The sequence below is a fragment of the Leptosomus discolor genome, chromosome 3, assembly GCF_034619465.1.
Source record: "Leptosomus discolor isolate bLepDis1 chromosome 3, bLepDis1.hap2, whole genome shotgun sequence".
Classification (NCBI taxonomy): domain Eukaryota; kingdom Metazoa; phylum Chordata; class Aves; order Leptosomiformes; family Leptosomidae; genus Leptosomus; species Leptosomus discolor.
In genome coordinates this window covers 26,596,399-26,623,004 of record NC_141393.1, presented here as the reverse complement: position 1 = coordinate 26,623,004, position 26,606 = coordinate 26,596,399, and the positions used below count along the sequence as shown (strand labels likewise).

General features: G+C 51.9%; 1 protein-coding gene across 1 annotated transcript; it reads left to right on the top strand.

Annotated features, from left to right (window-relative positions):
* Positions 1–966: 966 nt before the first annotated feature.
* Positions 967–2,801, top strand: FOS (Fos proto-oncogene, AP-1 transcription factor subunit). The gene is made up of 4 exons (XM_086462779.1): positions 967–1,117; positions 1,569–1,814; positions 1,937–2,044; positions 2,167–2,801. Exons 1-4 carry the CDS (start codon positions 977–979, stop codon positions 2,773–2,775), a joined length of 1,104 nt encoding a protein of 367 aa, XP_086318905.1. The 5' UTR covers positions 967–976; the 3' UTR covers positions 2,776–2,801.
* The last annotated feature ends 23,805 nt before the right edge of the window (positions 2,802–26,606 follow it).

Below are 26,606 nucleotides of genomic sequence, written 5' to 3'. Positions count from 1 at the left end.
CCCAACCTTCCGGGGGGGCTGCGGCCCCCCAGGCTTCCCTGGCAGGGCTCCCCAGCGCCCGGTGCCGTTACCCTCGCTCTCGACTATTACTCTGCGTATACAACAGACAAGTAAACAGAGCCACACAGCGCGTCCCTCGCTGCAGGGAAGGGGGGAGCTCGGGCTTTCCGCACGTAGGGCCCGCCGGGTCGCCGTGCCCAGCCACGGGCAGACGCCGCTGCTCTGGGCCGGGGACGACGTTTTGCCCGGCCCGGCCGGCCCGCTGCGGGGCCCGGCCCCCGGCCCTGCTCCGCCGCCTCCCTTGGAGCCCCGCGCTCCGCGGCGGGAGCGGGGCGGCGCCCGTGGGGGCAACGCTGGTGCGCCGGGGCCCTCGGCGGGGTCTCGCCGGGCGGGGGGGGGGGGGGGGGAGGGGGGGGCACCGCGTCGCGTCGCGTCCCGTCCCGTCCCGCGCGCCGCCCGCCGCACTTGGCTGCAGCCTGGAGCGCTTCCCGTCAGTCACGCCCCCTCGCACAGGATGTATCCCATATAAGGATATCTGCGTCAGTGGGTTCCCGAGCCCGGCCGTACCACTCCACGCGGGGGGGGGAACCCCGCCGCCGCCCTCCCCCGCGCCGCCCGCAGGGTTCCCCCCGCCGCGGCGGCCGCCTCCCGCCCCTCGTCACGACTGTCTTCCGCGGGGGGCGGTGGCAGGCGGCGCGCGGGGCGGTGCCGGGGGCGGCGCGGGGCGGGCGCGGGGCGGGCGGCCCCCCCGCGGGCGCGGGTGGTGCGGCCCCAGTGACGTCGGCGGGAGGATATAAAATAGAGGCACGGCGCGGTACTCCAGCAGCTGAGGCAGCCCCGGCGGCGGAGCGGAGAGACGTGCGGCGCGGACCGGACACAGGGACGCACGCAGCCGGCCCCCTCCTCGCCTCCTCCCAAGGGCGCTCCGCTACCACCGCATCGCCCCGCACCGCCGGCTTGCGCGCACCGAGCCGACATGATGTACCAGGGCTTCGCCGGAGAGTATGAGGCGCCCTCCTCCCGCTGCAGCAGCGCTTCCCCAGCCGGGGACAGCCTCACCTACTACCCCTCCCCGGCGGACTCCTTCTCCAGCATGGGCTCCCCCGTCAACCCGCAGGTGAGGCGCCGGGCACGCCGGCTGCGCCCTCGCCGCGGGGCGAGAGCGCCCGGGAGGGGACGGGACGGGACGGCGGGACGGGAGCGGGCGGCGCGGGGCACGGCACGGGTGCCCGCGGAGGAGGGCAGGCTGCGGCGGGCTGACCCCGGGCTGGGGGCTGGGCGGGGGGAGCGGCCCTGGTGCCGCGGTGGGGCGGGCGGGGGGAGCCGTGGCCCGGGCCGCGCTCTGCGGCGGGTGTGTAAAGCGGCTTCATTGATAAAACGCGAGTTCATTGAGGAGACTCCGGAGCAGCGTCTGCGTCAGCGCGGACGTCAGAGATATTTATAACAGGCCGCTCTCGTGTGGAGCCGGCGCTGGCAGCGCGGCGCCGCGGCCGGCGCGGCCCCGGGGGCGGCGGGGAGCGGTCCGGGCGCCCCGCTGACGGCAGCCCCCCCTTTCCTCTGTCCCGCAGGACTTCTGCACCGACCTGGCCGTCTCCAGCGCCAGCTTCGTGCCCACGGTGACCGCTATCTCCACCAGCCCCGACCTGCAGTGGCTGGTGCAGCCCACCCTCATCTCCTCGGTGGCCCCCTCCCAGAGCCGCGGGCACCCCTACGGCGTGTCGGCGCCCGCCCCCGCCGCCTACTCCCGCCCCGCAGTGCTGAAGGCGGCGGGCGGCCGCGGGCAGAGCATCGGTCGCAGGGGCAAAGTCGAGCAGGTGAGCGGGGACCGGGGTTACTGGGGGGGGGGGGGGGGAATGGGGGGGTGCGGCCGGCGGGCTGCCCCAGCCGGGGGGCACCGGGCTGGCGGTGGGACTGAGCAGCCTCTTTCTGCCCGCAGCTGTCCCCGGAGGAGGAAGAGAAGAGAAGGATCCGCCGGGAAAGGAACAAGATGGCAGCGGCCAAGTGCCGCAACCGGCGGCGGGAGCTCACCGACACGCTGCAGGCGGTAAGTGCCGCCCGAGAGGCGGGGTGGGGTGGTACCCGGGGACGGGGTGGCGAGAGGAGGGGGACTTCAGCCGGGGGTGATGCCGGCCCTGGCTGACAGCCCCGCACTCGCTCTTTCTGCAGGAGACCGACCAGCTGGAGGAGGAGAAGTCCGCGCTGCAGGCGGAGATCGCTAACCTGCTGAAGGAGAAGGAGAAGCTGGAGTTCATCCTGGCGGCCCACCGGCCCGCCTGCAAGATGCCCGAGGAGCTGCGCTTCTCCGAGGAGCTGGCGGCTGCCACCGCGCTGGACCTGGGCACCCCCAGCCCTCCGGTGGCCGAGGAGGCTGCCTTCGCTCTGCCGCTGATGGCTGAGGCGCCGCCGGCCGTGCCGCCCAAGGAGACCGGCGGCGGCGGGCTGGAGCTGAAGGCCGAGCCCTTCGACGAGCTGCTTTTCTCCACGGGGCCGCGGGAGGCGTCCCGCTCCGTGCCCGACATGGACCTGCCTGGGGCCTCCTCCTTCTACGCGTCGGACTGGGAGTCGCTGGGCGCCGGGACCAGCGGTGAGCTGGAGCCCCTCTGCACCCCTGTGGTGACCTGCACCCCGTGCCCCAGCACCTACACCTCCACCTTCGTCTTTACCTACCCCGAGGCGGACGCCTTCCCCAGCTGCGCTGCCGCGCACCGGAAGGGCAGCAGCAGCAACGAGCCCTCGTCCGACTCCCTCAGCTCCCCCACCCTCCTGGCCTTGTGAGGGGGCTCCAGTACTGACTGACTTGCCGGGCCCCCTCCCCTGCCCGCGCACCCCCACGGACTCGCCCGCTGTGCCCCATGGGGCTCCCCGGGCCTGGGGAGGGCCCCGCTGCCGCCACCCCACCCGTCTGGCCTGGTGCCCCGGGGCCTGGCCGAGCACCCTGCACCGAGGCCTCGTACCTCTTCCAGAGATGTAGCAAATCGCATGGAGTTTGTCTCGTCCCCAATGGCCCATCCATGAGAGCTGGTAGTCTGTAGCATGTCCCACATGGCTGGGTAGGTGACTCCCTCCCCTCCTTAGTATCACTAGCATTAACTAATTAATCTCTTGGTTTTAAATGATTGGAATTTAACTTGGTGCTGGGTATCTCCAACTCGTATCTAGTGCAGCTGATTAACAATAACTACTGTGTTCCTGGCAATATCGTGTTCTGATGACTTAGCGATGACCCATCTTACGTGGGGGGAAAGAGACTCTATTTTATTTTCTAGTAGGTAGATAAATAGCTATATCCATGTACTGTAGTTCTACATTGATGTTCATTGTACCTTTACTGATCATGCATTGTTGAGGTGGTCTGAATGTTCTGACATAAGTTTTCCATGAAAACGTTTTTATTGTGTTTTTAATTTATTTATTAAGATGGATTCTCAGATATTTATATTTTTATTTTATTTTTTTCTACCTTGAGGTCTTTTTTGACATGTGGAAAGTGAATTTGGATGAAACTTAAGCATTGTTTGCTTATTATTGTTCAGAGACATTGTCAATAAAAGCATTTAAGTTGACTGCTGGAGCTGTCCTTGTGTTGCCTTTTGCATTACTTCCCTGTGACCCTAAAGGGGTTCCCTAGCCTCTAATTTAGGCTGGGCTTTATAAGCTGCTGACTGGTGCTAGTGGCCTGAGGCATAGGGTGCATCAGTGTGGGAATCCATTAAGACCAGACCTGTCTGTGCCCAAGTGTTAGTTGGGGCTGGCTGTGCCCTTTCCCACCCACCTGGGTGGGCAGTGTGGTCACTCTTTCCCCATCTGATCTGTGTCTGGTCCCCTCCTGTTCCTCTGTGTCACCTGCTGTGGCCTTTCAGTGATAACCTAGAGGCTTTGCTGGAAAGGAGGTAAAAAGGGCAGGTGAGTTCATGCCCCTGAATCGGGGAGGGCAACTCCAGGCTGGGGCCCACCTGATCATTTGCATATACCTAACAGCCTCCCTTCCTCCTGCCTGGGGAGGAGGGGACACACACCCTGGGGCTCTGGGTGCCCTGGGCTTGGTCTGGCACATCTAGGAGTAGCTATGGCCTATCTTGTGGCCACGAGGGGGGGAGAAATGCTCACACACTTTCTTCTCACTCTGAGCTGAGTGGTTTAGGATAAACTGCTGACCCTTCCCTCACATCTCAGTTTCTATTAAAGCTAGCCCAGTCCTAGAAGGAATACGAGTCCTGGCAAAAGCCCTCGTGCTCTGGGAATGTGCTCCCTTCCTGGGGTCTGTGCAATGTGGCCTCTCCTGCCCAAGTCACTTTAGAGGGGCTGCTACTCTCTTGTCATTCCTGCTGCTTGCACAGTGAAACATGTTCCTCTGGCACGACAGCAGCTGGGGCAGGTTGCCCCTGCGTGCAAAGCACTATTCTGCTCCCTCCTGAGTGCTCACACGAGTCCCATAGGAGCAGCAAGGCTTCCCCAACAGCCTCCAGCCCTGTCACTCCAGCTCTTGAGAACTCCTTTCTCAAGGTGGAGGCAAAGATGCCACCTGCGCTGGCATGTGTGTCTGTCTGAAGGCCACCTTGATGCCGTGCTCTCAGGAAATCTCTGCAGGCTGGCATTCAGAGCTGGGTTTGTGTAACTCCACATTTCCTGGTCACTGCAGCAGGCTCTGCTTTCTTCACCCCTTCCCTAATCAGAACACGCACAGGATGTATCTCATCTCAACAGCGTACGTTGCAGCTTCACAGCTTGCTCAACAAGGCCTGCCCCATGCAAAAGCCAATATTACGCATGCGGCTTCCCGTCTTTCAACACTAAGCTTGAGGCAGCGCTGACAACTGACAAAGAATGACCCCAGTTGCTACTGAGATGCCACTCAGAAGCAGCTACTTTCACATCGCCACACGAGTTTACAAGGGCAACACCCAGGCGCGGCAAGCGCACAGTAGCCCTTGACCCCTGAAGGAGTTGTGTAGGTGTAGCTGCAAGAGTGAGACTTACATGACGAGCAACCCCGTGAAGTCAGTAAATCTGGAATCACAGCGTGCCTTCTGCTGAAAGACCATCAGGTTCAGCGCTAGAGAATTCGGAGATCTCAGAAAGCCCACGCATGCTGTTGAAATCGCCAGACGTTCAGCAGAGAGGCAGAAAAGAGCAGGGGTCTACAGAGTCCCAAAATACCACCCAGTCCCCTCAAAGTAGGTGAAGTGATCCTCTCATGATCACTGCACAGATTAAAACAAAATCTAGTGCTGAATTCTGAGAGACAGCAGTCCTGCACCTTAACTGAGGCTTTTCTTTCTAACAGCAGTAACAGCAAGTGCCAAGTTTAAGTGTCAGCTTTTGCATTTGTTACGCAACAATGTCAAACTTAGGGGTGGCACTACACGAAACACGCTACGCTTAGCCCCAGGCTCCAGTCCTGCTCCTTGCCTTCAGCCAGGGATGATCTAGAACTCAGGACATGCTACATAAAATTTATGGTGTGTCATGAATATGATTTATCTGCTTCCTAGCGTTTGAGAACTCTGTAGTGAAATCTCACTTAAACCAGCGGGAGTCTTGCCACTAACTTCAACAGAGCCATGAGAGGGAATAATGCAGCAATCTCTGCTTGGAATGGATTTCACGCATGTGCTTCAATTATAATCTGTATCTGATACATCACAGAGATATCGGTACAAAGCTTTGTGAAACAAAACAATGGAACGAGATAAGACGAGGTAACGCTCACATTATTTCTGACGCCTCCTGTGCTCCTGATCCCATTGAGGGCAGCACTGTAATTACTTCTTAGAAATGAAACTGCAATACAAGGCAAGGAACACTGGAATTGCTATTATGAATTACAAAAAGTAGAGCTGTAAAACAACATGAAGAGCCTTAAACACGTTTGTAGCAGAATAAGGAAGGGCTGCACAGTAAAGCAACCAGCCGGACACAGGCGGGTGCTGCGGATCCAAGACTGCTGGGATGCTGATAGAAACCGCAGTCCCGACACGCTTCTGTGCACCCCCCGCCCACACCCTTCCGTCTCCAGCGCTCCTGCCCGCAGGCCCCCGCAGAGCCCCCGGGGGAGCTGCCGGGCGCAGGGGGCCGAGCTGGCACCACTGCCGATACCTGACATCACCGCGGAGGTCCCCAGCGTTGGGCCAGCCCCAGCGCGACCCCGCGGGGCCCTCACACGGAGCCGGGTGAAGGGCGGGGAGTGGAGGCCCGGAGCGGGGCTGAGGCGGGCCTTCCTCGGGACCCTCCGCGCTGCCCTGGGAGCGCTCCCGCGGGCCGGGGCGCAGCTCCCGGGCCTGCCCCGCCGCAGGTACAGCCGCCCTTCCCCTCAGGCGGGCGGTGGGTCGCCCGGGCCCCACCGCCCTCCCCGGCTCAGTGGGCGCAGGCCGCGGGGCGCCGCGGGGGCCACTGCCTCCGCCGGCCGCCGGCCCTGGGCCGCGCCGGGCCCCGCCGCGCCTGCGCGCCCGCCGCCCCGCCCCGCCGCCGTGTTTACTGTTTGGTTGCCAGGGCGCCGCGCGGCGGGCGCGTCAGGGACGTGACGTCTCGCTCCCCGCGGAGACACTACGAGCCAACGCCATGACGCAAGTGCTTCCGGCCGTGCCCATATATGGCAAAGCGGCGGCACCCTTCTTCCCGTGGCGGGCGCTGGAGGGCGGCTCGCGCGTGCGGCTCTGCGGCAGGAAGGTTCCAGAAGGGAGGGGGCGCGCGAGGGCCGGCGGCCATGTTCCTCGGCCTCGCCCCGGCAGCGTCCCAGCCCGTGGGGCCCCACCGTTCGTGCCCTGCCTCGGCCCCTCCCGCAGCGCTCTGGGGGGGGGGCGTCAGGAGAAGGAATGGAGGGGGGGGGGTGTCCCCTGGCCCCCCGTGGTTCTGGGTGCCTCACCCTGGGTGGCTCTCGCTGCCCTTCTTTGGGCTTCCCTGGCACCGCCTCTCCAAATCTCCACGATCAGCTCTGAGCTGGGAAAATTGACCTGTGCTGGTGGAAAATCTGAGGTGATATCGCTCAACTTAACATTAAAAACAATCAGCTTTTTATCTCCGTGTGGAATGAGGTGGAAGGAAATAATTACTGGTGTTTTTTTTTTCACTGCACTTGCAGTACAAGAGCTGCCCTACAAAACCTGACTTCAGCGTAGCAGGTGACTGGCCCCTGTATCCTTGAACACTTGTTCTGCTGGTTCACTTGTCATTTGTTTGGTTGTTACTTTGCCAATAAATCTGACTTCTCTGCTTTCGGTCAAAATAGAACAGGATGCCTGCCAAAAAAGTTGTCAGAGCCAGTGGACAGTCAAAAATAAATGGATTATTCAGAGGAGATAAGGTTCTAGAAAAAAATTAAATTAGTATTTTGTTCTGTGCTTGCTGCAGAGGATCTTAAGAAGATGCCTGTGCTTATGCTCGATTTTGTGAAAGATTTATCAGAGGGTATGTCTCAAGCTGAAGTATCTGTAGAAAAGGTTATGAAACAAATAGCTAAAATGAAGAGCGCTGAACAGTTGGACTCTTCTCATCCAAGAGTTCCAAGAGAAGTCAAGATTTAAATAGCTGAGCTGCTTACTAATGGTTTTGTGTAACATCACATTTAGAAGCACTTTGATAACAGAGGACGGGAACATAGTTAATAGGCCAATTAAAAAAAAATGGTTAGAAAAGTTCTGGAGAGCTGCTGAGCAATGAGCCTGTTATCTGTACCAGGCAAGTTAATGAGAACTGTTTAAAAAGGTGAACTGGTGGGCACAGGGAGAAAATGGTGTACCAGGGGAGCTGGCAGAGCTGTTCTGAAGAGAAGTCGTGGCATCACACATCGTTTGGGGTCCTGTGAGCAGTTGGCAAAGCAGGCAGACGAGAGATTCAGCTGATGTCGTTTACCTGGGTCCTAAAAAGCCTTCAACAAAGTCTATCGGCAAAAGCTTCTGAGGAAACTGGAACAAGAGGAGAAGTTTTCAGGTGGGTAGATGACACTGGGTTAAAGACAGGTCACTGTAAGACAGGAGAAAAATGTTTTCTTGGTGGAAGGAGTCAATATGTGAAGTTCCACAAGGATCTGAATTGGTCTTGAGAGGAACTTTAATAAAATGTCTTGATACAGAGTGAGTGGGTGATACAATTTGATGCACGTAAATGTAAAGTGTTTTAAATGGGAGATAAACAGTCCTAACTTCAACTATACAAGAGCAGCCTAGAAGCTGATTTACCACTTAGGAACAAGATCTTGGCGTAATAGTTCTGTGAAAATCTGAGCTCAGGGCTTGGTAAATGAGCTTTAGGAGGTAAGAGAGAGGAGCTGGAGAACAAAGCAGAGAGTGTCATTACAGCCCGGGTAAATCTGTGGAGGGCCAGTGCTTTGAATGCTGTGCTGCGCAGTTCTGATCGCACCTTCAGAAGGACACAGAGCACTGTCAGAGGTGCAGCGAAGTAAACGGTGTTCTGAGGTGTAGAACAGCTTCTGGGTGATGAGAAACAGCTAAATTAACTGGGGCTCTTCAGCCTTTCAGAGTCACGAGTGAGGGGAGATTTCTTTCAACAGAAGAATGATCAAATTAAACTCGTGGGAAATGTGGGATAAAACCAAACTTGACGAGGTTGCTCATTCCATATTGTGGTTACTTGTGCAAAACCTTGTTGCATGATTTTGTGGATACTACAAGGGGCTTTTTTTTTTTTTGAGATGAAAAAAAAAGTCTGGAAAGTGAATGGAAAAAGCTAATGAGAACTCTTAAATACAAAAATATGCCCTTTGGCTGTGGAAGTCCTGATCTTTGTAAATTTCTGGGGCCGTGGGGAGCACTGTGGGGAGGCAGCACTGCACTCTGTCTTTGTCCTTACAGCCGCCTTTGGGTGGTTGCTGTCAGGTAGTGTCAGAAGACTGGGGCTGATAGGAGAGAGGGGGGAAAGGTGTGCTTGGTCTGGTCAGCTATGCCTATTCCTGTGTGGGCTTGTAAGTATTTAGCTGACCTTTTTCTCGTATTCTGTGCTTCCTTATTGTAATGGTCTTTGAAATTTGTTTAAATTACCACAAGATGTGATCTCATATGTCCATGCACCTCATCCGTTCAGATGTTTGGCTGATAAGGTTGTTCTTTGACGCTGCTTCCGGCAGGCTTTCCAGGCATAGCAGGTAGGCCGGTGAATTGAAACTAACAGCACTCATTCTTCTCATTTGGAAACAGCAGATGTCCACAAGGGACCTGGACATTATATCAACAGGATATCATGGGAAAACAAAAGAAGGTCATAACTAGCATGTGGACAAAGTATCTATGATTTCCAATTATGGAGCTCTTGTTCCGTTTTTTCCCCCTGTATCTTTAGTCTGCAGAACGACAGGTTTTCAGCTCCTCTTCACTGATTATATTTGAGCTCTGTTTTTATACAAATGTTTTGTAACTTGATCCTGTTGGCTAAAGACAACCAGCTGCAACATTAAAGTAGTAATTTTAATTCTGATTGCATCGCATCTTCCATTTGAGAAGGATTTAGCTCCTTTTAAGTAGCCCATCTTGAATCTTCTCATGCTAGAGAATAAGGGAAGTGAAACCAACTCAGGGTATTTATCTGGTTTTGTTTGCAAAAATAAGTACTTGTTTTGAATAGGTAACAGTATTGCAAAGGCCATAAAATACAGTAGCAGTGTATCATCTGAAACGTACAGGAGTCAGATGCTACCAGGTTTTGGGGGCTTTTAAGTAAAACATTATTTTGACACTGCTCTGAAGTATAGTGGGTGCTTCATCATGAGAATGATGCAATTCCTGCTATGAAGCATTTGAACTCTTAATTGTAGGAGAAATGACCGTTGCCAGTAGCACATGGTAGAAAGAAGGACAAGCTCTGTTACAGCGTTTAAGCATGTGGCATGGCAATTTAACTGAAATAGTAACGTAACCTAATGATGGTGTGTCACTGACCTCGAGGACACCAAGGAAGATAAACCAAAGTAATTTTCTCTCATTACATAAGAATTGAGCGCAAAGCCAAGAATGGGGTTTCAGCACAGATAAGGATTTCACTCTGAGATTTTCAAAGAATTCATCTCTTCACATCTTTAACTATTCATGGGAGTCTCAGATCCTCCCATCCTCCCCCCTCTTTTTTTTTTTTTTCCTGCTGTTTGTCAGCAAGTTCCAGGTGCCACAAGCCTGGGTTCCTTGGCGATGCCTGTGCCACTAAATCAAAGCGGGCAGGTAGCAGTATTGGGCATTGGACTGCTGATTTTCCACCCAGCTCTAGTACACATTAGTAACTCTGGTCTCTGAAACAGTCTCACGCTGCGTCAACTAGCAAGCTCCAAGACGGTGCTTGGGTGTAGTTCAGAAGGTGGCATGTGTCCGATAAGCAGTGAGCAAGACTCTGAAACTGAGCTCCCTCCGCTCTGTGAGGCCATCCGGCAATATCCTGGCAGGTTTCCCCACTGTCAAACACACCTCTCTGCTTTGGTGCATGTCAAGTCCTTTAGCTTCATGCTGTAGATCGCCCCTCCGGGCTACAGCACGGCCCTCATTTCTTTAGTTGTGGGTGTTGGAAATAACACCCCTCAAACAATACTTACGCCTTAGGGCTACAGGGACACCACGTGTGGTTCGGAGGTGAGCATGGGCCCAGTGCTGTGTAGTGTGGGTGTGGTGAGTGTGCACCCGGCCCTTCCACCGCAGAACCCTTCCTGGCCCTGCTTCATTTGGTACCGTAGGTGCTGCCTTTGTAAACGAGCTCTGGCAGCTTAGAGGATTTGCCTCGCTGTAAGGGCTGTGTAAGGTGTTTGGTGCTCCAAAAGGAATCCTGATGACTGTGGTGTTTGGTAAACTGCTCACAGATCACCCTAAATATTGGGTGGGATTTAAGGGAATCATTAACTAATGTTTCTCACTGAAAGGTAGATATGTACCTGTAATTTGAGGCTGAAATAACACACAAGGAAACATGTTACTCTACCTGGTTGTTTATCTTCCAGATCTTTGTTTCAGTCTGCGAGCTCAGCTGATGGGATGGTCTCCACAGCTTTTAGAACTGTGGAATGATACTCGTACAAGCTACCTCCCCCAGAAGGGATGTTCCCGATTAGGAACATTTATTTGAGAAAAGTTTTATGTATACTCTACATACCCGTGTGTTCTGAGGGACCCTACTAAGGGCAAATGCTTCACTGGGTATGGCTTCCGGCTCTTAGTCCCAGCACATTTAGTCAAGACCTGAATTGTAATTGCCTTCCTAATTAAATTACTTTTGTTGTAGTTTTAGTCCTTGTTGTGGAAAGGTACTACAGGAGTGCAAGCCTCTCATTTGTTACACCAGAGCAGGATTAACATGGCTTCTTGATAAACCTGACATACAATGTAAACATAACTCATATTTTCCAAGAGGGCTTTAGCACTTTGGAATTGAAATGTTTAATTTTTTTTTCATAATTTTAAGAGCCTGTAATTTGAGAAATATTTTACTGTGCAAGTATTTTCATGCCAAAAATAAATCAGCTTATTTGCTGATTCCTTATAGAGGATGGTAAATATTAATCAGTTAGTTCTGGGTTCAGTGATGCTTGTGTGTTTGTGATCAAAGTGCCAACCAATTCCATTTCCTGGATATGTGGAGTTGAGCCTAACTCCATGCAGTCAAACCCCAGCAAAATCTCCTTTTCCCAAGCCACTTTATGACCGAAGTCTGCAATGTTTTTCCTCTCCGTGCCACATTGTCACTTGCTGTTGTAACATCAGACATTGGCTGCTGCTAAAGGCTGAACTGTTGTGTGCATGTGAGAATGATTATCACAGCTAATTTAAGGCACGTGTAGTTGCACAGGGAATGACCTCACAGCTTCCAATCTTGTCATAAATACAGCTTGATTACTGGATATTGCATGACAGATTGTGCCCTGCAGGTGATCAGACACAGAATGTGGTAAAGACCCGCTCTGACTCTTAATCAAAGGTTTGTATTTCCTTTTAGGATACATTATGTACTGAAATAGTCATCTGTGTTTATGAGGACAAAGTATTTATTATATAATGATTTCCACCTGAGGATCTTGGAGCTCCTTATGGGCACTAACAACTGAAGTGTTCTGTTCTGTTCTGCAGCTTACCATGAGCCGTTCTGAGCAGCATCTGAGTACTTTCCCATTAACCTCAAATGTGACTAATACACAAATATGCGGTTTGTTCCCCTCTCCTCTCCCCAGCAGATTTTGTGTTGCAGGGTGTTTGCACTACAGGTGAAAGCAGCATAGCTTGCAGCCTGGACAGGCAGGTACTGAAGGGTCCTTAGCCCCTAGGGAGTTCATTCTCCAAATTTGGGCAGATCCTTGGAAAATGGGATCTCTTGCACAGGCAAGCATTACATTATTGCTTCTTGTGCTGGACTGTAGTTGTTGCCTATAGTCTATCTTGGTGTTTCAGGAGACTTTTTTTTGTTCTAATATGCTGGTGCCAGGCCACTGAGTTCCTTGAAGGTGACAATCTCAGCTTTTTACTGACTCAATTAGTTGTCTCCCAGAACCATATGAAGCAGGTGAAGAGTGTGATTCCCATCTGAATAGCCAGGTTTCAGAAACTACTGTTTCAGGATAGCTTAAATCAATCTACATATGTGGTCCTGCTATATTCTCTGCTCCTGTCCATGTTATTCTGTTCCCTTCCTGGCTTCTGTACAGTTACTTGTCTGACCTCTCAGTGAAATGGTTCAGGGAGTTACACTGGCACAACAAATGTATTTATGTGGGAGGGTTAAGTTCCAGCTGGTCTGAGTCCCTGACCAAAGTCACTGCGGGGTCAGTCAAATGCTAATACCAGAGCAACAGAAGAAGCAGACCCTGTAGCTGACAGAGCTGTATAAACTCCTGTGGAACAGCATATTGAGGGCATAAGTGATTTTGCCTAAATTCAATTTGGAGTGCTGGCTCTTCAAAGTGTGTGCTAAAATCCTCATGTTTTACCATGGAGGTAACCAACTGGAGCAGGTTTCCCAGAGAGCCCGTGAACCTCCAGCCTTGGAGGTCATCAAAACTCGACTGGCTGAGGCCCTGAGCAGCCTGCTCCAATAACTGGCTCAGCTTTGAGCAGGGTTGGGATAGGTGGTCCCCAGAGACCCCTTCCAGCCTACATGATGCATTGAGTCTATGATCAGTGGGATCGGTTGGATCAGGGAGAGTAGAGGAGTAATGCGCTGGTGGTGGGTGTGAAAGCAGCTGAGTAGCAACACATGGGGTTTGTGGCAAGGAACTGCTACTCCAGCTGTATGAAACGTCTTTGTGTATATGTATGAGCATCTCTAAGATATGGATGACATGCTCTGACAGATCTTACAAGCAGTTTAAAATACTGTCTTTGCTGTCTATAAGATGTTGCTAGCTCTCATGGGTGACAGAAGGGAGCTTGTGCTGTACCCCTCCTCGTCCCCACTTAGCTAACCAAGTGACTGAGGAGTGGGGCTTGTGCAGAGCTCCCCGATACCCAGCAACAAAGGTCGCTGTTCCCATTCTTTTCTGACTCCCCTGGAATGGGGGTGTTAACCCAGGCCGGGAGAGCGAGGCGGAGAGACTGGCATGGGAATGCCTGAAACCATCCCAGCCAGTTGCATCAACACATGAGTCAGACCCCTGAGGCAGCACTTTTAGGCTCAGCCGCCTCTAAACCTGGGTCTTTGGGGTCCTGAGACATCCATTCACTGGGCTTTCTTTCCCCCCTGATTATCTGTTGCCTGTGAATAAAGGGCTGTAGCTTAAACCACCATGCTACAGTTTTTACTGGAACTGACAGAAGCATGCAAATATGTTTGTGGCCTTGGTGTTCAGTTATATGATGGATGTGAGCACGATCCTGAGCTGTAGCAAAGCTGTCCAGTAAAATGGCACAGGGCTGCCATTGTCTTCTGGGTTTTGGCGGTCCCCTCCAGGTCCTGTGAAAGTGGAAGAGTCTTGGTGCTACCTGGGATTTCGTCATCCCAGTGCCTGGGGTCATGTGGTTATGTAAGCATTTAAATTTCGGTTTTTGTTAAGCATGTGTTTAGATCTCGAGATCAAGGAGGAGAGTTGGGCAATATGAACCCTGTAGCCCCAGACACTTGAAGCAACAAGCAACGTTCAGCTCTTACAGCAGCAGTATCGAGTCGATCTCAGGAGTTACCGGGGATCTGGCTCACGGTGCGGCTGGCTGGGCAGCCCCCTCCGCCTGGCTCCCCCGCCGCCAGCCTCTCCGTGCCTCGGCGAGGTCCCCGCGCAAGTCCCTTCCTGCCGCCCACGTTCCTAGGCGGCCGCCCGGCGCCTCTCCCCCGCCGGCGGGCACCTGTGCCCGGGCTCCCCGGCCGTGCCCCTTCCCTGCCCGGTGAGAGCATCCTGCAGTGCCCTCTGATGGCCGGTGGCTGGCCGAGTCCCTGGCCCGCTTCACTGAGCTGGCACTGGGACCTGCAGCCCTGGGCGGTCCCGGCGTGTTTCTGCAGCCTTGCAGGAATGCGGCCGGTCCGGTGGGTGACTCTTCATTCCTCGCCTTTCGCTGCTCCCTGCTGGTCTCCGGGAAGCTGAGCACTGCGGGAGAAAATAAGAAGCGACTAGTTCTAGTTGAGGAGTATTGAATCAGGATGCTCTGACCTCGGGGGTCATTACTCCAGCCTCTGGCTCAGAGCAGGTCGAACAAGAGTGTGTTGCTCACTGTGTCGTACAGTTGGATTTTGAATGTCCCTGGGAACAGAGGTTCTACAATGTTTCTGGGTGACTTCGTCCAGTGTTTGACCAGCCTTGTAGTGAAAAATCAGGATCCTGGGGACAGGCTTTGAAGAGTTAGTATTTCCCCACTGCATTCCCGAACTTTTTACAAATTCCAATAACTTTTTTCAGCGGAAGTGGCTCCTCAGCCAGGTGGCACCCTGTACTGTTGCATGGAGTTATTCCCTCCCAGGTGGGGGACTTTGCATTTGAATCTTTTTGAACTTCATGAGGTTCCTATTGGCCATTTATCCAGCCTATTTGGATTCCTCTAAGTGGTAACACTGCTCTCGAAGAAGGTCAGCTGCTATCCCTGATTTGATATTGTGCATGAATTTGCTGGCCATATGCTTTGTCACATCATTCTGGGAGTTAATAAAGGTATCATGGAGTATTGGCCCCAGCATTGACCCTTGAGACGCTGCTTGACACCACTGGTTGTCACTTGGACTTTGTATGCTGACACCTTTGAGCTTGGTGGTTCGGCCAGTTTTCAACCCACCTCATTGTTCATGTACCCAGTGACTTATCTCACTAATTTGGCTATAAGGGTAGCAGGAGAGATGGCATTGAGAGTCTCACTAAAGCCCATTACTGGCTCAGTGAGAACCAAAGAGCTGATGCTCCATCCCCAGTGCAGCAGCCTGTTTTGCTAGCTGCCCCCGACAGACCCTCCAGTCCTCTCCTCGAACCATCTACTGCAGTCACTCACCTGATCCCCTCTCCCATCTGCACTGACACTGCTCTCGGGCTGCCCTCCTTGCTCTCACCCATCTGCTTTCCAGCAATTGCTGAGCTCACAGGGATACTTCCTGGGGCAGGACCAGGTAGGCAGGTAGACTTTCCATGGAACGGACAGGTTGTTGATCGTGGCCAGACTTGCTCTGAGTCCTTTGCCTTGCTGTGTATCTGCTGTGCAGTCTGGTAATTGAAATACCTTTTAAAGAGATCTTGATCTTAATCCTCTCAAATATGTACGTGTGCTGATATTGAGTCTAGTTTACCTAATGAAGCTTTGGGTAGAGTGGTCTGTTCCTGTAAACAACATGTAGACCAGGGGCCTGGCAACCTCTTATCAGATTTTGCCCTAGGAAACAGTAAAAAGTCTGAGTGGGGCTGGGATCTGGCACTTGTGAAAAGTGCTGAAGACTAAAGCACAGCACACAAGGAGCTTGGACTCCCACAGGCTGTGCTAGTCAGGGAAAGAGCTTTGCTTTTGTTTATTTTGCAAAGTCTGTTTTTTTTGACTCTTTGAACTGTGTTCTGCTGGAAGGACTTAGGGAGATCTTGGGCTAAGCCTGTCTTGGGCCAGTGAGAGCACCCAATACTGAACGGTCGACAGAGGCCAGGTGCTTGAAGGAGCATCTTGCTGTAATTACTGTGCTGGCAGAGGATGTTCAGGGGGCACTGAGGCTGAAGGACTCTTTGGATATAGAGGAAGCTGTGGAGCTTGTTGGATTCAAACATTGCACTGTGTATATAAGTTGGGGGTGATTTCTAAAGCAAATAAAAAGGTAGGAAAATATAGCCCTGGTGGAAGCTATCTCAAAACTTTCTGTGGCGCTATTAAATTACTTATGTCCTTGCAAAATGGATAGCAAGAAAAAAGCCCTGTCCATGTATGGCTCATGACATTTATTTCTGATCTTTTGAAGCCAGAACAGAAATCCCTGTGTGGCGAGAAGGGAAGCTGGGAACAAGACTTGGACAAGAGTTTGGGTAAAGTGAACAGTAGAGCTTACTGCTTTGTGAGCGGGAGCACTGCAACCAGTTCTCAAACGTTAGCTTGCCTTCAGTCCTGCACAGTGGAGGAGGGAAGGCAAGTTAGAAGACTTCTGAACACAGCACTGACCTGCTGCTGCTGCTGCTGTCTCTGTTGGCCAGGACTTTTACGTGGTGAAGACTGAGCAGGGGACATGTGATGAGAGCAACTTGTAAATGGCTGTGGAGAGCTGAGGAGATGAGGCACCCCGAAGCAGCAGTGTTACAGCCGTGCCTGGTGCAGCATTAGAAAGGTAGCTTCCTGAGCCTGCAAAGGTCTGTCCAAACCCAATTGATGACTGTGCGATAGGTGATACAGTGCTTTGTTGGGTCTGCAGTTTCTAAGTCATTTCCAGAAATGATCATGCTTCTAGTTGCTTTTCTTTCCTTGCTCTCATCAAAGAAGCGTCTATAGGTTTAAGATAATCTGATCTCTTGACTTCCCTTGTACCTGATAGTCTGCTCTGTGCAGCTGCTGACCGTGCCAGATCAGAGAACCAACCCTGTGTAGATACATTCCCTCCTTTGCACTTGCTCTGGTTAACTGGCCAGTCGTGTCCTGCCTCCAGAGTGGCCTATAGAGGTCTCTCTTCAAAAACAACATAACTGACTTAATTTTCTTTTCTCACTGAGGACCGTCTTTCTTCACCCCTATCTGCTGACAGGCAGCATGTTGAAAGCAGAGCAGTGGGAGCCTTGGTCATCGCAGTCAGCCATGCAATAGAAATGGCCACAGTTGTGCTTGTAGTCATGGTTAATTACCTGGGTTTGAAAGGAAGCAATTTGTTAGCAGTTACGCTGCTGCAGTCCTGCCTGTCTTACAAGCTCTACTCTGTTCTACCTTGAGAATAAATATGGAGATGTAGTAAAATGTACAGGCAGTAATAAATGTTGTCTCTTGTTTTGTCTATGCTGGGAGCAGGGGCATTTTGCTGTGCTGAGTTTCCTTGTGAGTGAAGGGTGTTAGTCCCAGGGAAATTGTCTTCCTCTCCTGAGGACTGTCAAGCACATTCCTGCCCTTCCCTTTGGGAGCCCTACCATTGGAGTTGCAGAGCTGTAGATGGTGTCTGCAGAATGATCTCAATGACAGAGAAGGTGCGGACTTTGCTGAGGTCTAATAGCTGCACTACTGGGAGATCCTCCTCCTCTTGCTGAGCCTGACAGTAAGGTCCTTCTGCGCCTGCTAATGGCCTCTGCCCAAATCCCTCGGTATGTGAGCTAGCTCTTGTCAAAGCTGGAGAGGCTGGATGAGTCCAGCCAGGTGTTTGGCTAATGCTTCTCAAGTAGCAAGTTTTTCCTTTGCATCCCTCTACACAGCAATCCTTCTGCTGACAAGCGAGATGTTAAAATAAAGGCTGTGTGGCCCCTATTGATTCTACTCAAGGCTTTTTGTTTTGTTTTGCTTTGTTTTTTTTTCTGTGGAAGCCTTACACGCAAAGTCTTGCACTGTGCCTTTCAACTCAGGCTCTGGATCAAGTCTTGCAAAGACTGGGTGCAGCTATAAGACTGCTGAAGGGGTTTTTATTCTCACATCAGATGGAGCTGGGGCAAAAAAAAAAAAAAAAGGGTAAATCACAGAGCCAGCAACTTTCTTGGCGTCTTTGGGATTGTGGCTCCTCCTGCCCCTCTGGCCTTCAGAAATGTACTCAGCAGAGCTGCCCGCATAGAAAAACAAATGCATCCCAAACCAAAACAAACAGAGTTGGGTGTTGGTAGTGAATGGGCCAACACTGCACGCTGGCGTCATCTCTGCCCGCTGCCAGCACGTTGTCATAGGAACAGCTGGATTATTTTACAATCCAGCTGCGGAGCCAATTCTCCAAAGGAGTAGCCTGGAGGGAGGAGAGAGGGGCGGGCAGAAGGGAGCACTGCTGCATTTTCTGGTAACTGGAGGGAGGAGGAGTATTAACTGAGAGAGCGAGGGAAGGATTACCAGTGAGTGCTACCTTCCATAGCCTGAAACCGCAACCAGTCATTTCCAGACAACTGACTTGGTGCAGTTAGCTGCATCTGGGAATTAGAGCTGCCCTAGGGGAGAAGGGGGGTGAGGAAAAAGGCAAATCTTTTTGTGTTGAGGCTGATAACATGTCTATCCCAGCATGCTGTCCTACAGTGACTGTGGCTTGCTAGCTGCGGGGAGTGCTGTGCACCTGTATGGGGCCCCAGCACCCCAGAAAGTTGGAGTAGATCAAGTAATGGGTTTTAGCTTACCAGGAAAAAGATTCATCACCATTCACCTTGGCCTCTCTGAAATATTTGTTGCCCTGTTTACTTTCTGGAAGCTCCTTGGATCCTGTTTTGAGGCTGCAGAGCACTGAGGGCATTGTAGGTACCTGAGTGGAGGTTTAGTCTTTGTGCTGGTGAAGGCTGTCGTACCAAAATGAACGTGCTTGGTCCGATGGCAGGATGTTTGCTCTTTAAGTGAGCTCCAAGCCTTGTGGTTTAGCAAGTCACACTGGTTTTCTGCTCGATGAGTACCTTGTGATGAAGACTGGGTGACAAAAGCTAAGGGCCTGCAACAGCGGTGAGAACAAAAGCAGTACCTTTCGTCTGGTACAGCTGGAGCTGCTGCTCTTCTGGAAGGGGAATCCAGGCAGCAGGAAAACCTCCGGCCTGCAGGAGCGCCCCTGGCCCAGGTGGGGAGTGAGGTGAGGCGAGAGGCCTGGCCGGAGGTGCCGGTGTCAGCAGCCCTCTCGTGTGCCGTGTCCGGGACGTGGTTACGCCCGCGGTGTCTGACGTGGGACATCCCCCCCCCCCCCCCCCCCGCCCGGTTTTAGCCTGTTCAGGTGTTAGAAGTAGCGCCACGGGGTCCCCGGACGTGGCGCTGCTGGCGGCGGCAGGGGCTGTGGCCGCGGCCCCGGTGGCGCCTGCGCGCTGCGGCCGGCAGAGGGTGCAGCCGGGCGGGCCCGGTGCCGGCGGCGGGGCGGCGGGCGGCCGCTCGGCCCTGCTGCTGCGCGGGGCTAGGCCAGCTGGGCCTTGGCGGGCGGCTCGGGAGGCTCGGGGTGCGGCCTGGTCCGGGCGCCTGTTGGCGCTCCTGGAGCTCCTCAGCGTTACCGGGCACGGGCCGGCGGCTCCCGGGGTGGACACGGCCAGCCGGCCTCAGCCGCTGCCCTCGCCTGGCCCGGGGGAGAGCACTGGGGCTGGCTGCTGCCTCCTGTCAGCTCTGTTAGAGTGCTCTGCAGCCTGGCTTGGCTCTACAGAAATTCTCTTTATGTCAGGCACAGAGAAGGACGTCCAAGCAAGAGCTGATCGTGGGTTCACTGCCAGGACAGATGAATTAAATCGCTGTAGAAACCAGGGTCTTGCTTCCTCCTTGCCAAGTCATCTGGCGGCTCTGATAGGCCTGGCTGGCTCTGGAGACCCCTTCCCAGGGCAGCGCTCTCACATGCAGTCTGTGCCAGAGCTGGAAGGACAAGTCCAATTTTATTGCTCGATTTCGAAGTGATGAGTGTATGCCAGATAAGAACCACAGAATGCCAGGGAGCTTGGGAGACTCTGGTGTTGTGACTTTGCCCCTTGTCGGAGTTCAGAAAAGATACTGAGCCATTTTCCATACTTCACTTGGCATTTTTGTTTACCTTGTGTATGGATTGATGCTGTATGTGCAGACTAGGGCCTAGGACAGATTTGAAAGGGGGGCTATATAAGAAATCTGAAAGGAAGTCTGTCCTGTGCCTTACTGGTTCTTAATGTTTTCATAAAATACATGTCAGAGTTGCAAAGAAATATATTAGGCACTGCAATATTTTTTTCCATCCCTCCTGCTTTCTTCATTCTTCTGGCTCCTCCCAGTGGTCTCTGTTGACCCTGCCAGTGAAGACTTGCAGCCCCCTTTAGGGCTTTGAGCATTCACATCCAGCCTAGCTTTCAGCATGTGGGCTTCTTTACCAGCGTGTCTCCAAACCTGTGAGAGAAGCTCCAGTGAGAACTGGCAGCTTTAAATTATTTGCAAGATTTGGACTTACTAGTAAAGACACCCCTTTGAAAAAATGACTATTAGGCTTTTTTAGTCGTGCAGTTGTGGACCTGGCTCCCATTCTGGAGGAGCTATTTACAGGTGAAAATAGCACTGGAGAAGATGTCAGAGTTTGGCCAGTAAAGTATACAAAGAAAATTCTTTGCCTGCCATCTAAGCTGCCGCTGCAGTTATTTCCACGTTTGTGAGGAGATACAGAGATTCCTCTTTTCTCATTGTATTTTTGGTCTCTGCTGCTTTGGGGACATGTTTGAGGAGGCAAGCTGCAGGCAGTGACTAATGAAGTGTCTCAGATGTCTTTCCATGATGAGACAGCCACCAGTGTGGAAAATACTGCACTTTTTCAGGGGGGAATTTTGTCTCTTGCTCTCCGCTATAGGGAACCCACCTTCTTGTTCTTCTTTATTTTAGCCTTCAGCAGAGGAGGAAGATTTAGGGGGTTTCAGGCAAGTCAGCAGGACCCTTTTTAAATAGAGCTTCAGCAGATTGTCACCACTATGATGTTCAGGTTAGACTTTGTTTCCAACTTACACCCAGTCTCAGCTGTTACAAATTTACCTGGGCTCATCTCCCCATGCAGCCCATCACTCTTGATGCTGTGCCATCAGTTGTTAAGACCTGACAACCCTGATGCTGTTGCAAGTGATCTGTTGAGCCAAGTGATTTGGCCAGGGCTGTGGCACCAGGCAATGTGGCGAAGCAATAGCAGTGGTAGCCCCCAGCATGCTGATGTCTGGATGTGCAGGCAGGTCGCTGTTGCCAGTGCATGGATTGGCTCTTGTGATGTGTGCAATGAAAGCAGCAATTGTTGGGTCCCTAGATTTTGCATGTGTGCAATGCAGGATCTCTGGTTGCTTGCAATACAGCTGTAGGGGGCTTTTATTCTTTGAAAGGTTCATGTGATGGGTAGCAGGACTGTCCATCGTCTGAAGATGAGACATGGAAGCTGGGGCAGAATGTGGGAGGGAAGCAGAGAGGAGAGAAAATTATATTGGTACAGGGTAATAGCAGGTGGGCAGGTGAGGTGTGACATTGACTTTTATGGGGAGTACACCCCCTTGGTGTGGGTCCAGGGAGGAGCAGGTAGCTGAGAACATTGTCCTGTGGAACTACTTGGGCTAAGCCTGATCCATATTGGTACTTTGAGAGTGCCAAGTGGTAGCTGGAGCCCAGCTCTGCTCCAGGAGTTCCCCAGCAATGATAGGTCCCTGGCAGGGTGAACCCCAGACCCCGGAAAGTGACCCAGGGTTCAGCACCGAGGCTGCTGTGCTGCTGCTCCTGCCAGTGGTGGTGGTGGTGCTGGTGCAGGGAACACGCACAGCAGAGTCAGAGTGCGCTGCTGCCCAGCTGCTTCTGCCTGTTAGGTTCTGTCTTTTCTTAGGTGGTACTGTGCAAGGCACTTACGGCCAGTGATGGATCTGGGCCTCCTGTGCTTGATGCTGCATCCCCAGAAAAAGAAGCAGTCCAGCACCGAACCAGTGCTTAGCTGCACTTTCAGGCAGAACTGCCCATGCAAAAAGGAGCTTTGGGCACTCCAGTGCATCGTTTGTCCATGTTTTCCTCAAACTCCTGTATTTGAGAGTGTTCTGTAAGGAGTCCAAAGACTCATTGAAAAGGATCATTAACAGACAATCCTTTCAGAGACCCTGAATGCATTTGTTATCTTGAACTGGAAACATAGATAAGGAGTGGTGTTGCTGGATTTTGGCATTTGGTGCCCTTCTAAGCATCAAGTATACCACTGGCCTTGGAGTAGTAAGGCATTAAAAAATAATTCTGTAACATGTCAGAGTTGATTCCTCTTCCTCTGGTTGCAAGAGCTTTTGTGCTTGCAAGCTTTTCAGTCTCCTAAGCTAGGCATCAGTTATAATTTTTTCTGAAAGGAAACATGATCAGGTCAACTTTGGCCCTCCAATGTAGGCTTTAGCTAGTAATAAACTCATTGGAATCACTTGATGATCAAAATCAAGTGAAGACTTTCTCCAAAAAAAACTAATGTGCCTTTGCTCATCATGCGTACAGCCTTGGTATTGCAGCCATGAAATCCTGCAGAGGAGAAGGGCTTGAAAGTATAGACAAATGTGAAACTAATTAGCTTGGTATTGTTGTCCAAGCTGAATGACATGCTGAAAGAAAATAAACATTCACAGTGAAACACTGCACTGATCTAAACAAATTCTTTCAGCTTTAGTAATAATCTGTAGTGCTCCCTTACTAAATGAATGACTGGAGAATTTTTTATTTTAAAGCTGGGATTGTACTCTGGCACCATCACTGCCAAGTTTGCATGGTTCGGCATGGACCTGCTTATCCAAATGGCTTTTGCCACAGAGGCTGGGCCAGATTCTTTTATCTCTCTCCTATCAAAGTGTTTCTTTGTGCAGGCAATCATGGTAGCTGCATGTGTCAACTAAGCATGCAGCTGCACGCACAGTTTTTCCTGTTGCTTTGGACTCCTGCCTTTTAGAGATCAGGCCGTGAGTGATTATGGTTTTTAAATTTGCTTTGCAACTAGTACGATCCCTGAGAGTGCCTTCATTTCCAGAAGTAGCTGGTCAATGGATTTGTCTTTAGATAAAGAATTTTCTATACTCTGTCCTGAGTGGAGCTTGTCGGCTGCAGGGAGGATTGTAGCTGCAGTTACGTCTGCTGTGAAATTCCCAAGATTCCTGTCACCACCCTCGTTTAAACATCCCCCAGCCCTGCTATAAACAAGTGAGAGACATTCACCCTGCACCCTGTGTGGGAGCCAAGGATATCAGTCGCTCTGGATGGAGACGGAAGGGGAGCAGAGAAAAGAGTGTCAAGTCATCAATCATCTCAGTGAGGATCAACAGCAACAAAACCAGACAAACCTGGGGTCGCTGCTTAATAAGTAGTTTATTTCTCATCAAAGTTACAATGTGAAGGCGAGCTGGAAAGGCAGCAAAGCACTGCTGGCAAGCGGCTGCCTGTGCTCCGGGAATGTAGGGCACCTCCTCTCCATGTCCTGTTGCAGCAAGCTACCTGTAGGGCTATGGATATAGTGTATGGGCCTCTCAGCTGTTTCTGTCGGGTTTCCTAAGGTGACAAAGCCTTTGTAATCGTGCTGTTTACCACGGGGTCCTACTGGCAACTTTTTAACATACTGGACAGTTTCAGCCAAATTTGAGAGGAGAGCAGAAGTTTGCAAGATTGTTACATTTCTCCAGGTTTTGTGACGCTCTACAGGTGGGCAGAAGAATCAGACCAATTCAGCACTCTGCCATGGGGAGAGGCATGGAGAGTGCAGCTGGTGTAGACCCTGGTCTGGCAGCTGTGACCCGTACACGCAGGGTGTGCACGTTGGTGTGACAGCCGGCACACACATACATCAGGACTAGCCAAAGCAGGGGATGGGGAGAGGTGTGAAGAGAAAGCCAGGATTAATGCAGTGTGGGAGAGGCGTACAGAGGCAAAGGACACCCATGTGGAAATTGGCTCACCGGCTGTTTTCTTCTCTTCCAAGATCCTTTCCCAGACAGCCTTGTGCCTTTTAATTCTGGAAAGATATCTAGGCAGTCTGTGCACATGCATGAAGATTAAGATACACCTTTGTAGCTTCACACACTCAGTGTGAGACTTGCTTGGCTGGCTGCCTCCTAAGCCCTTCTTTAACGAGGTTTGAAGCTTGAAAACGGTGCCTCTATCCTGAGGGACTTGGGGGGGATTTAGGTGCAGCCCACCAGCTCTTGGTGAGCTTCCAGTGTGGCACGGCTTCTTTTCTTGGGAAGTCCCCGCTGCTGGGTCTGTGTATGCTGTCCCCTTGCCTCAGGTGTGTGGGACAACAAAGACTAGGGGCTACATGGCAGGTGAAGTTTTCCTTGGGTACCACCTATGCAGGAAGTTCATGGGCCCATAGCCTTACGGTAGCTTTTTGGCATAAACAACTGTATACCTAAACAGGAACCATAGTTTTTGCCTTGTGGAGTATCTTATCACATTACCCTGGAAAAGCCGTAGCTCTGTTTTGCAAGGTTACCTCCTGCTGTACAGCTAATACCAGTGGATCCTCGCAATTAACTGCACACCCTGGGGGTCCGTCCTTCGTATGTGCCACACTGCAGCGCTTTTCATCTGGGCTGATTTGCTAGGTTGTCCACGTGCTCTGTGATTCTGGGGTCACCTTGGCCAGCCACCCTCCTCTCTGCTTGAATCAGGAGCACATGGCCTCTTGTCTGTGGCTCGAGGGTGCAGCCAGCCCTCTCTGGTCGCTGTGCCCCCTGCTTCTGCAAGGTTATACAAGGAAAGCTGAAACTGTCTTGCCAGAGGTGGGGGAGCAAATTCAGTCTCCAGCAGACCTGGAACAATGAACAGCTCGGAGAAGGTGTGCTTCCAGGACATGTGCCAGCACTGAACCAGCACCAAGAAACTGCGGCAGGTTTACAGAAATGCCACAGGCAAAACGAGAGCTCTGGTAATTCACAGGCTCCCCAGGTTTGACAGGCAATCATCCAGCCTCACCTCTTGTATAAGACTGGCCCCTTCATTTCATGTAGTTACCCCTGTCCCACACCCAATAATATGTGCTTGCCAGCAGTGCTTTTGGGAAGTTAACCAGCCTCAGTGCAGAATCAAATGGAGACAGGGAATCTACCGTATCCACGGGTTGATCAGCCACACTCTACAAAACAGCCTTTTATTTGTGATCAGAAATTGCCTGGTTATAGCATCCGGCTGTGGTTCCCATTCTTCCTTTATTCAGGAGATTAAAGACTTTTTGAGTGCCCAATGTTTACTCCCTGGGATTACAGTGGAATAAAGGCACTTTCTTCTTTTCGAGAAGCTAAACAGGCTGAGCTCACTATGGGTCAAATAGTGCAGCTCTCAGCCATTGGAGTCTCTTTTCCGCCTCCATCTCCCAGTGGTCAACATCCCTTTTAAGGCAGGGAAGTAATGCTTTTGCCAGTGCTGTACACTGGCGTCACGTACCTTCCTTTACCCCTACCCACCAGTCCTGAGTGTCTACTGTGAGGACTCAGGCTGGGGTTTAACCCATGTTCCTAAGGGAAGTGCTTGGAGCCATTTTATATGATGCAAGGTGCATGTTGAATCAGAGATGGACAAAGCCACCAGTAACAGAAAATCTTTTCTGAGTTCTAAGGGCCAAAAGGAATTAATCACTGCAGGGAAACGGGCTGTCTTGTCTACACAGGGTGGGAGAGAGAGAAAATAAAGTACTTTAGAAGGGAGAAAGGAAAGAAAGGTCCTTGCAGTGTCCCTGTCAGTACCAAAATAAATCTCTGAAGAGAGAGAGGGGAAACAATAGCAGCAGAAAGCTGCCAGAGCGATGGCAGAGCAGAGCCTTAGGAGCAGATCTCTTCCTGACTAAAGGCTGCCAGCTCTGGACCTTTGTGGTTAGTTTGCTTTGGTGAACCCGGTAACTGCTGGCATGTACTTGTCTTTCTCATCCGTGGACTGCTTGCTAAACAGGCTGAGTGTGATACTGAGGGCAATATCCTAGCAGGAATGTAGCTGAGCCATTGGATTGAATACTGGATTTGAATCAAACCAGTCCTGTTTTGGAGCAACTAAACTGTCCGGTGGGCTGGAAAAAGCTCTGGGGAACCTTGACCAAGGTTGCTAGAGAGCAAAGTAGCAGAGATTTTCCATCCAAAAAGGATCCAGGCAACATCTCCTTACAGTAAACAGAAGAAAGGCTTGCAGTTCTGTGATCCTTAAGCATAAGGGGGAGTGAATGAGGCTGCTGGGAGCAGGCTGACAGCCCCAGGAGGTTTTATACTGACAGAGCACATCTGTAGAGGGGAGCTGCCAGGCTGTCCTGCGAATCCACTGGGGAACCATCTCACACTTCGAGCACATGCTGTCTGCATCTCCAGGGGCTCCTCACACCTTCCTGGACATGACCACAGGCGGGGAAACAGGTCAAATCATCGACATTATTAACAGCAAATCTGACATCTGGGCTGGCCAGTGGAACAGCCCAGGCATTTGCTTTGTTTATTTTTCTTCTGCCTTTGGTGCTTTTGCTCTTTACAGAAGAAGGCCTGAGTGTGTTGCTAACACACCGCTTGGGGTAAGCACTAAACGAAACTCCCACTATTTTGAGGGACACAGCTCAGGCATTTTTTAAATAACTGCTGCTTTTGTGTGATTCTTGGACAAATTGAAACTAAAACCTCTTCCCTGACACACTGTTTTTGTCTGTTGTGCTGGTAGGCT